This window comes from Petaurus breviceps, unplaced genomic scaffold (assembly GCF_028583685.1).
Source record: "Petaurus breviceps papuanus isolate PSGF00001 unplaced genomic scaffold, PetGlider_PUasm1.0 189, whole genome shotgun sequence".
NCBI lineage: Eukaryota > Metazoa > Chordata > Mammalia > Diprotodontia > Petauridae > Petaurus > Petaurus breviceps.
In genome coordinates this window covers 9178530-9186713 of record NW_027185809.1, presented here as the reverse complement: position 1 = coordinate 9186713, position 8184 = coordinate 9178530, and the positions used below count along the sequence as shown (strand labels likewise).

The 8184-nt window shown below is 36.9% G+C and overlaps 1 protein-coding gene across 5 annotated transcripts in view; it reads left to right on the top strand.

Moving 5' to 3' along the window:
* LECT2 (leukocyte cell derived chemotaxin 2) overlaps nucleotides 1-7928 on the top strand; it is a 14441-nt gene extending 6513 nt beyond the window's left edge. For all 5 annotated transcript variants that reach the window (XM_069091887.1, XM_069091883.1, XM_069091884.1 and 2 more), the window contains 2 exons: nucleotides 2492-2637; nucleotides 7600-7928. In XM_069091887.1, the coding sequence (XP_068947988.1) occupies nucleotides 2492-2637; nucleotides 7600-7766 (313 nt within the window). In that variant the 3' untranslated portion in view covers nucleotides 7767-7928. The remainder of the gene's footprint in view (nucleotides 1-2491; nucleotides 2638-7599) is intronic.
* The last annotated feature ends 256 nt before the right edge of the window (nucleotides 7929-8184 follow it).

Below are 8184 nucleotides of genomic sequence, written 5' to 3'. Positions count from 1 at the left end.
CAATTCCCAGATGGAATGCAAAATGGTCATCTGACCAGGGAAGAGGGAAAAGAAAGATGGAGAAGATAATGCCGAGAAACATTTGAGTTGAAACTTGTTTTTTATCCTTTTTGCCTTGTTTAGTGCAGAGTAAAATACTCTAGGACCAAGCAGCACAGTACCTCGTAGATATTAGATACTTAAATATTTGTTGAACAATGGATTGACGAACTTCATGTAGGTCAGAAGAGTATCTCCACCTAGTCAACCAACAACACTTTAGAATATACATTTTTGGCGTACCGTCATCAAAAGGACAAGTCACGGGTTTAGACATACCCTCTATCATTATCTACAATACCGTGAAATTCCATTTACCTGATGGCCTCACCTATCAAGAATAGAAGTAAAAATTAGTAAGTAAGCAAAAAGCACCTTTAAACAACTAAAATAGAAGTAACAAAGTACTTCTTTTTGTTGCTGCTTTTTTGGAGGCGGGGAGGCAGGGCAATTGGGGTAAGGGACTTGCCCACGGTCTCACAGCTAGTAAGTGTTAAGTGTCTGAGGCTGTCTCAGGTCCTCCTGATTCCAGGGCCAGTGCTTTATTTTCTGCTCCACCTAACCACCCACAAAGTTCTGTCAGTAAGATTAATCCACTTTATTTTTTTTAAAGCAATCGGGGTTAAGTAACTTGCTCAAGGTTACACGGCCAGTTATTTCTGGGTGTGGTGCTGAGTATCCAAGCCCGGATTTGATCCAGGTCATCCCGACACTGGAGCCGGTGCTCTTACTCGCTGTGCTACCTGGCCGCCCCAATCCACTTTATCCTTAAGATAGTCCTTCTCTGACTCTAATCCTAAAATTTCCTACTGTAACAGTTATTCCTTATACAAGATTCTAATGCTTTCTGAATTGGTTTTCCAGTTATTGTTAATTAAACATGTCAGTTAAAAATTTAGGGGAGAGATCAGCTAGGTGGTGCAGTGAATAGAACACTGACCCTGAAATCAGGAGGACCTGAGTTCAAATTTAACCTCAGACACTTAACACTTACTAGTCATGTGACATTGGGAAAATCACTAAATACCAATTGCCCTGCCTTCCCCCTCCAAAAAATGCAAAAAAATAAAAATAAATTAGGGAAACTGGTAAAGGCAGATACATTGAAAAATGAAATAGAACAAATAATAACCTAACAATAAGGAACACCCAAAAATTCATATGAAATGTACATCAGTCTGAAGTCATTTAGAAAAACAGAAAGCCCTGTATCTCTTCATAGTTTCATCACTGTGCTATTGTACTATATGACTGGTATTCACAGTAACGACTAAAACAACTGAAAATGTTAAATTATGTTCAGAATACTGTTTAATAGGAGAGAAGTATATGATACATACTAGGAACATTTTCAGTGAAAATAGTTTGTTGATATCATGGTGTTGTTGAGTCACTTCTCAGACTTGTCCAAATCTTCATGACACCATTTGGAATTTTCTTTGTAAGGAGACTGGAATGGTTTGCCATTTCCTTGTCCAAAATTTACGGATAAGGAACTGAGGCAAACAGGGTTAAATGATTTGCCTATGGTCACACAGTTAGTAAGTGTCTAAGCCGGAGTTGAACTTGTGAAGAAGAGTGTTCCTGATTCCAGGCCCAGTGTTTATCCACTGTGCCACCTAGCTGCCTATTAATATCATAAGGTATCACAAAAATGCAAATAAACAACAAAATAATACTTCAAATAACAGGCATCAGTAAAGCCTGAATGGCTTTCCCCCTTTTCCTCCCCTAAATTTCTTTCCAGTCAGTGGGAAAAGGAAGTGAGCAGATTCAAATTAGTGGGACCCTTTCTTTTGTTTAACAAGCTTATTAAGGAAACAAAGGAAGAAAGCAACTATTAATTATGATTACATTTGTAGCTGCAGGCTAAGTCCTGATCAGCTCTGTGCTTTCCACTTCTTCCAGTCTCTCTTCTATCCTTCCCTCACATGCCCACTCTCATGTCTCCACTTATGTAGTTGCTCCACAAAAGAAATTTCAGTTTACTCTTTGAATTCCTCTGCTTGTGATAACAGGGGTCAGCACACTCATTCTGCTCCCTGGAAGCATAAGTCACTTTTTTTCTCTTTCTCCATCTTAACAGTATGTAAAAAGCCTTAGTGGAAGACTCTTTAAAAGAAAAGGAAAGTGTAAACCCCGGAATTCTAGGAAATGTATGTCCAAACACATTTCCCATTTAATTGAATTCTCTATGACCCACTGTCATCAAAACTTTTATAATCCCTGAGAAGCCTTAGGTGATAATGTCTACAGATATACATAGTCACACTACCCTTTACCTTTCTTCTACACAATAACTACAAAGTGGTCACAGATTATTAGAAAAAAAAGAAGATATAGGATATGAAGTTAGATCAAGAATATATTCTCTTGAGACAAGCTGGACAAGTGACTACTTAATAGTAGTCTGGGTTTTCATTGGTGTTCCTGGACCTTTTTTCTATTCTAGGGGTGAAAGGACACACAATGGGGTGGACGTGAGTTGTGCAGATGGATCAGTTGTGAAAGCCCCTTTCGATGGAATGATTGTGAGACAGGCAAAACCTTATAAAACAGATAACGCTATTAATGATGGTGTTCAGATAATTTCAAAAGGTAAGTGAACTACAGTAAATGAATATTATTTTCCTTCAGGTGATTGAGGATGTTACTGAAAGGAGGATCAAAATGGCTTTGTTTTGTTCTATAAGACAAAACCAGGATCCAGGAGCAGAAATCAAAGAAGGGTAGATACTGACTCCATAAAAAGAAATTCATTTATATTGGCCCCAAAATTGAAGAGACTATTTTGGGTAGCAGTGAATTCCTTCTCAGTGGAGGTCTTTAAAGAGGCTATATGTGTATTTTGAAAGATGTTATTGAAAGGAATCCTAGTTTGGCCCAAATTTCCTGAAGTCTCTTCCCACTGTAATGTTCTATGATTGTATTTATTTCATGGAGAATGTCATGTTTAGAGAATTGCACCTGGACCAAATACTTTTGTAGTGCAGTAGATGGTGTTTGAGAGCTTTTGTGGCCCAAAACTTCATCCCATAGCCAATCGAGTGATAAGTTGCTCTAAAGTTGGCTAGGCTTAACTGTAGAAAACAGAGTTAATCACTAACTCCACATTTGGAGTCTGTCCTGCTTGGTGGTATCTGCTGGAACTGGTCACAGGATTAAAGGATCATTGATTAAAAACTATAAAGGACTTTAAAGGTAAGCAAATCCAGTCCTCCTCATTTTATTGATAAGCAGTTGGAGGAGGCCCAGAGAAGTAAAATTATTTCCCCAAGGTTATACAGACAGAAAGTGTCAGAACTGAGGTTTAAACCTAAGATCTCCATCTCCTCATCCCATACCTTCTCCACTGTGTCATGCTGCCTCCCACTTGTTAAATTAGTTAAGGATTCAAAATACCCTCCATGACATGATGAGGCATATAGCCTGAACTAGCAAGGGGAGCCAGGGCTTTGCCCCAGAAATAAACAGTTTGGAAGAAGTTTGCTTCTTCTATTTTAATAGAGGGCTGTCTCTCCCACCACCACCCCCAGAATCCTATAGATATAACCCCTATCTTTGAACCCATCTTTTCACTGAGTTAGATTGCCCTTGTCACTCTGCTTGTCTACAAGAACCACACCACATCATCGATCAAATAGTAAAAAATTTAGTGAAGTGCTTACTCTTTTTGAGGTACTATGCTTGAGATTAGTATACAATTAGTTTTAAAGGTAGTTCAGGAATAGCTGTGCTACACTTCTTTCTTCTATAAAATTTCTTCCCCTTCATCCCCATTCCCATCCCTATCTGTGCCCTCTGGAATTCTCCTTTATGATTATTATTTTAAAAAAATTCTTTCATCCTGGTCCTCTTCCTTTCCTTCCTTTATTGTATCCAGACAGATGCATGAACTGGATATAAAATACCATAATACAGTGGTATAAGATTGTATGTTATTCCTTTCCCTCCATCTTAATATCTTATCTATCTTCCTCTCTTTGCCATAATCTCTCTCTTTACAAAGAAGACTAACATGAGTAAAGGAAGGATAAACACTATTGATTAAGCAGCCTTCTTCCATTCTGCTGCCCTTCTCATATTCATCATGCCCAGAGTCTTAGTTTTGATTCTTGCATTTTCTTTCTCTCTTTCAAATTTATACTTTATAATTTAAAATGCAAAGCTTTCATTTATTTTACTTCTAACATTGCCTACAAGACTCTGATTTTCCACCCACCTCTCCATTCTCTCTCTCTTTTCTTCCTCTGATTATCTGAACTCTGTTGAGTTTAATATATTTCTATACCAAGATTTGTGTGTGTGTGTGTGTGTGTGTGTGTGTGAGAGAGAGAGAGAGAGAGAGACAGAGAGAGAGAGAGAGACAGAGAGAGAGAGAGAGAGATCTTTCATTGTTTAGTTTAGCTAGAAATAAGATTCATAAGATATGTTCTCCAATATCCTTTTCCTCCATGGCTTTCTTCTTTTGTTCCAAAATTATGAATAATAAAAAAAATTATTTTCTCTTTTTCTTCATATACTCACTGATTTATTACTTTTTGCTTCTCCTATCCCCTTGTTAAAACCAATAGAACAAGGGGGGAAAATCACACCTTGTCTTTGTGTTTGTCTTACTTAAGTCTGTTAGTGAGCCTAGAAGTCAGCACGATTCTGAAAGGACACAGTAGAATATAAGCACCTCAGCATCATTAAGCTTTTTCCTTTCTAGGTTCCTCTTAATGCCCATGTTTGCATTACAAAGTTCCTATTCGACAATGGTCTTTTCATCAGGAATTCCTCAACTATTCTAGATAACCTTTTGATGAAAAGAACTGGATGCCCGTCAAATTTTCTCTTGCAGTATTATACTCAGTTTTGCAAAACGAGTTATTTTTGGTTGTAAAACTTTTGGTATATCATATTCCGAGATTTTCTTTTTTTCCATTTAGTTGCAGTATAGTCTTGTGCGATCCAAACTATGGCTCCTTGGTACATAACTCTTTTTTTTCCCTTCTCACTGTTTATAATAATTTTCCTTTGACTCAGAGATTTGAGGTTTTTAGGTTAGGAGGCAGCTAGGTGGCTCACTGGATAGAGTGCTGGGTCTGGAGTCAGGAAGACCTAAATCCAAATCTAGCCTCAGATACTTGATAACTGTATGACCCTGGGCAAGTCATTTAACCTCTGTTTGCTTTAATCTAATGGAGAAGGTAATGGCAAATCATTCCAATATCTTTGCTAAGAAAAACCTATGGACAGTATTGTCTACAGGGTCATATAGAGTTGGACACTACTGAATGACTAAACAACAATGATTTTTAATCTGGAATTTCTTTTAGGAAGTAATTAGTTTATGCTTTTTATTTTCATTTTGCCCTCTAGTTCCAATAGAGCTAGGTAGATTTTTTTGTTTTTGGAAATATAACACTCAGATGTTTTGTTTGCTCATGATTTTCATGGAGTTAAATGATGCTTAAACAATTTCTTCTTGACCTATTTTTTCCCACTCATTATTTTCTATTGTAGATGTCATATTTTTTCTGTTTTTTTTTCAATCTTCAAACTTTATTTTAATATTTCTTGTTACCTCATAGAGTTCCATTTGCTACCTTCTGTTTTCAGAGAATCCATTCCTTAGGGGAAAGTTTTTCACCTTAAGTTCTAAGTTATTTATCTTCCCTCCATTTTCTTTCCTCCAAACCTTGTTTCATTTTTATCTTTTATTTAACTTTTTCTAGACACTCTTGGAGCCCTTGTTATTTAGGCATTCCCATTTGACTTTGCTTATACTTTTTGTACATTGCTCTATTCCATGTTTACATCTTGGTTTTCTCTTGATACACAATATTTCTTCACAATATTCAATGTTTTCTTCTATTTATCACTATCTCTAGCCTTAGTTACTGATCTGTGACCTTGTGCTAAGGCCTGGTTCTGATTCCTTTCATACACTTGAATTAGCTTATGCTTGGTCCTATCTCCTCTGAAGTGTGGATACTAGTATAGTTCTGGTTCTACTGCTGAGAACTTGACCCCACTCTCTGCTGGAATCCCTGGCTTCTAGATTCATCTTCCAGTAGCCTACTTATATTTTGCCCTCAGCCCTTCTCTGTCTCTTTCTCCTCATTCCAAAATGGAATTTGGCCACTTTCCATATGGTGCCCCTGATGTATCCCAAACAATATGGCAAATTAAATTGCCCCGAGGTTTCCTGCATAACTCCCTATTGCTTTAGCTGGTCAGGGACTGGGTTGACTCTCTCTCCCATGAGTCTAGCTTAGGCTGTCTTGGTGCTGTTCTGAACTTTCTTCTGCTATACCTTTAGCATGGGCTGCTCAGACAGTGCAACTCTGATCTCTGCCTTCAGGCCTCTTTGTGACTTTCCTTCTCCTCTCACCTTCCCACTTCCTTTGGAACTATTGCTTTTCTGTCCTTCAGTGGTCCCATATACTGCTATGGTTCACACCCAAGCTATTTGGGGTGCTTCCATGGCTTTATCTTCTGCTGTAGTTCTACCACAAGGTGATGATTGAGGTGGTGGCTTTAGGACCATTCTCTTAAAAGTATGCAGAAACTCCACATGCATAGACCGTGGGGTCTAGCTCTCTTCTCTAATGTTCCAAAAAGTCAGGGTCAAGATCTTGATGACTTTAGGCCCTAGATGGTGCTAGTTTCCTCCTCCTTTGAATTACATCCACCAAGAATTCCCACAGATTTCTCTCATTCTTTTTGCATAGTCATGGATTCAATGGAGGAGTTAATTGTTCCTTTTTGATATATTTTTAAATTAATATTTTCTTCTGGTGGATTTTTTTAGAACTTTGTTGAAAGGTTTTAGAGAAGACTAAACTCCAAGAAAACCTCAAAAGGTGTTACAAAGATTTGGACACAACTGAAATGAGTGAACAAATTCCTCTAGTGTCTTTCTCCCCCTTACCTTAACTAGAAGTCAGCATGACCTGTTCTTGATAAAGCATCTTTGTAATCACCTCTTCTTCTAGATGTTCACTAACCAACCTTTTAGTAAAATATTTCTTAAAATATTTTCAGGAGCCTAAGTCAAGCTCATCTGCTTATGGTTTGTATTATTGTCTTCTTCCTTTTTTTGAAAATCATAGCAACATCTGCCCAATCTGTGATACCTCTCCCATTTTTCCTTAGCTTTCAAAGATTCCCATTCACATAATGTTATGATATAGTCATAATGCAATTATGATCAGCCCAATCTCCTATACCTCTCTCTGAATATATACAATTATCAAAAGTAACATTCAGAATGATGGTACTGATGCACTCTACCTTCAATATGTTATTTTTCATGGCAGCCAAGTACATACTAATTTATTCTAGAAAGATCTAAGAAAAAAGTCTTAAGCAAAAAAGTTTTAGTGTCACCTCAAATAGCCAGATAAAATTAACTAATCAGTTAAACAGATACACTCTTCCTGAAACATTCCACTAAAATGAGGTTCAGATTTACCTGGAAAGCACCCGAATTTCAGTTTTGGAACAGAACTCAATTGGTATGCTGGGCAAAAATAGGATGAATGAATAATTTTACTTCCCTTCCTTTTTTAGATTACTGTATCAAAATGTTCTATGTGAAGCCTGTTAAATATAAAGGTTCTATCAAGAAAGGAGAGAAGCTTGGGATTCTGTTGCCTATGCAGAAAGTTTATCCTGGAATTACATCGCATGTACATGTTGAGAATTGTAACTTGAGTGATCCTACTTCATATCTGTGAAGGAAAAGCTAATAACTTACACTTTCTCTTTTTAAAAATGATCTTAAATTTTTAAATTGAAATCTGATTGTCTTTTTACTGTATTCTTTAATCTCTTTGGCACAAATTATTTCTGATGCCTGTTTTTTCAATGGATATCTGAAATAAATGAAATCAATGCAATTGGCTCTGTATGGATATTTACCAACTCTACAGAAAGACTTTCATCAGGACTTTGGTTTTGTAACATGTACTAGATGCCTTTCTTTCATGTTCTTTCCCGAGTCTCATTCCTCACTACATCAATATACACATATGACATTATCATTATCCCCTTCCCAATGTATTTATCCAAAGAAAAGAAGGTCAAAATTCCTATAAAACTCTTACATTCTAATAATTTTGCGTAACATCAAGCAGGAATAAAGCAAAAAGATAA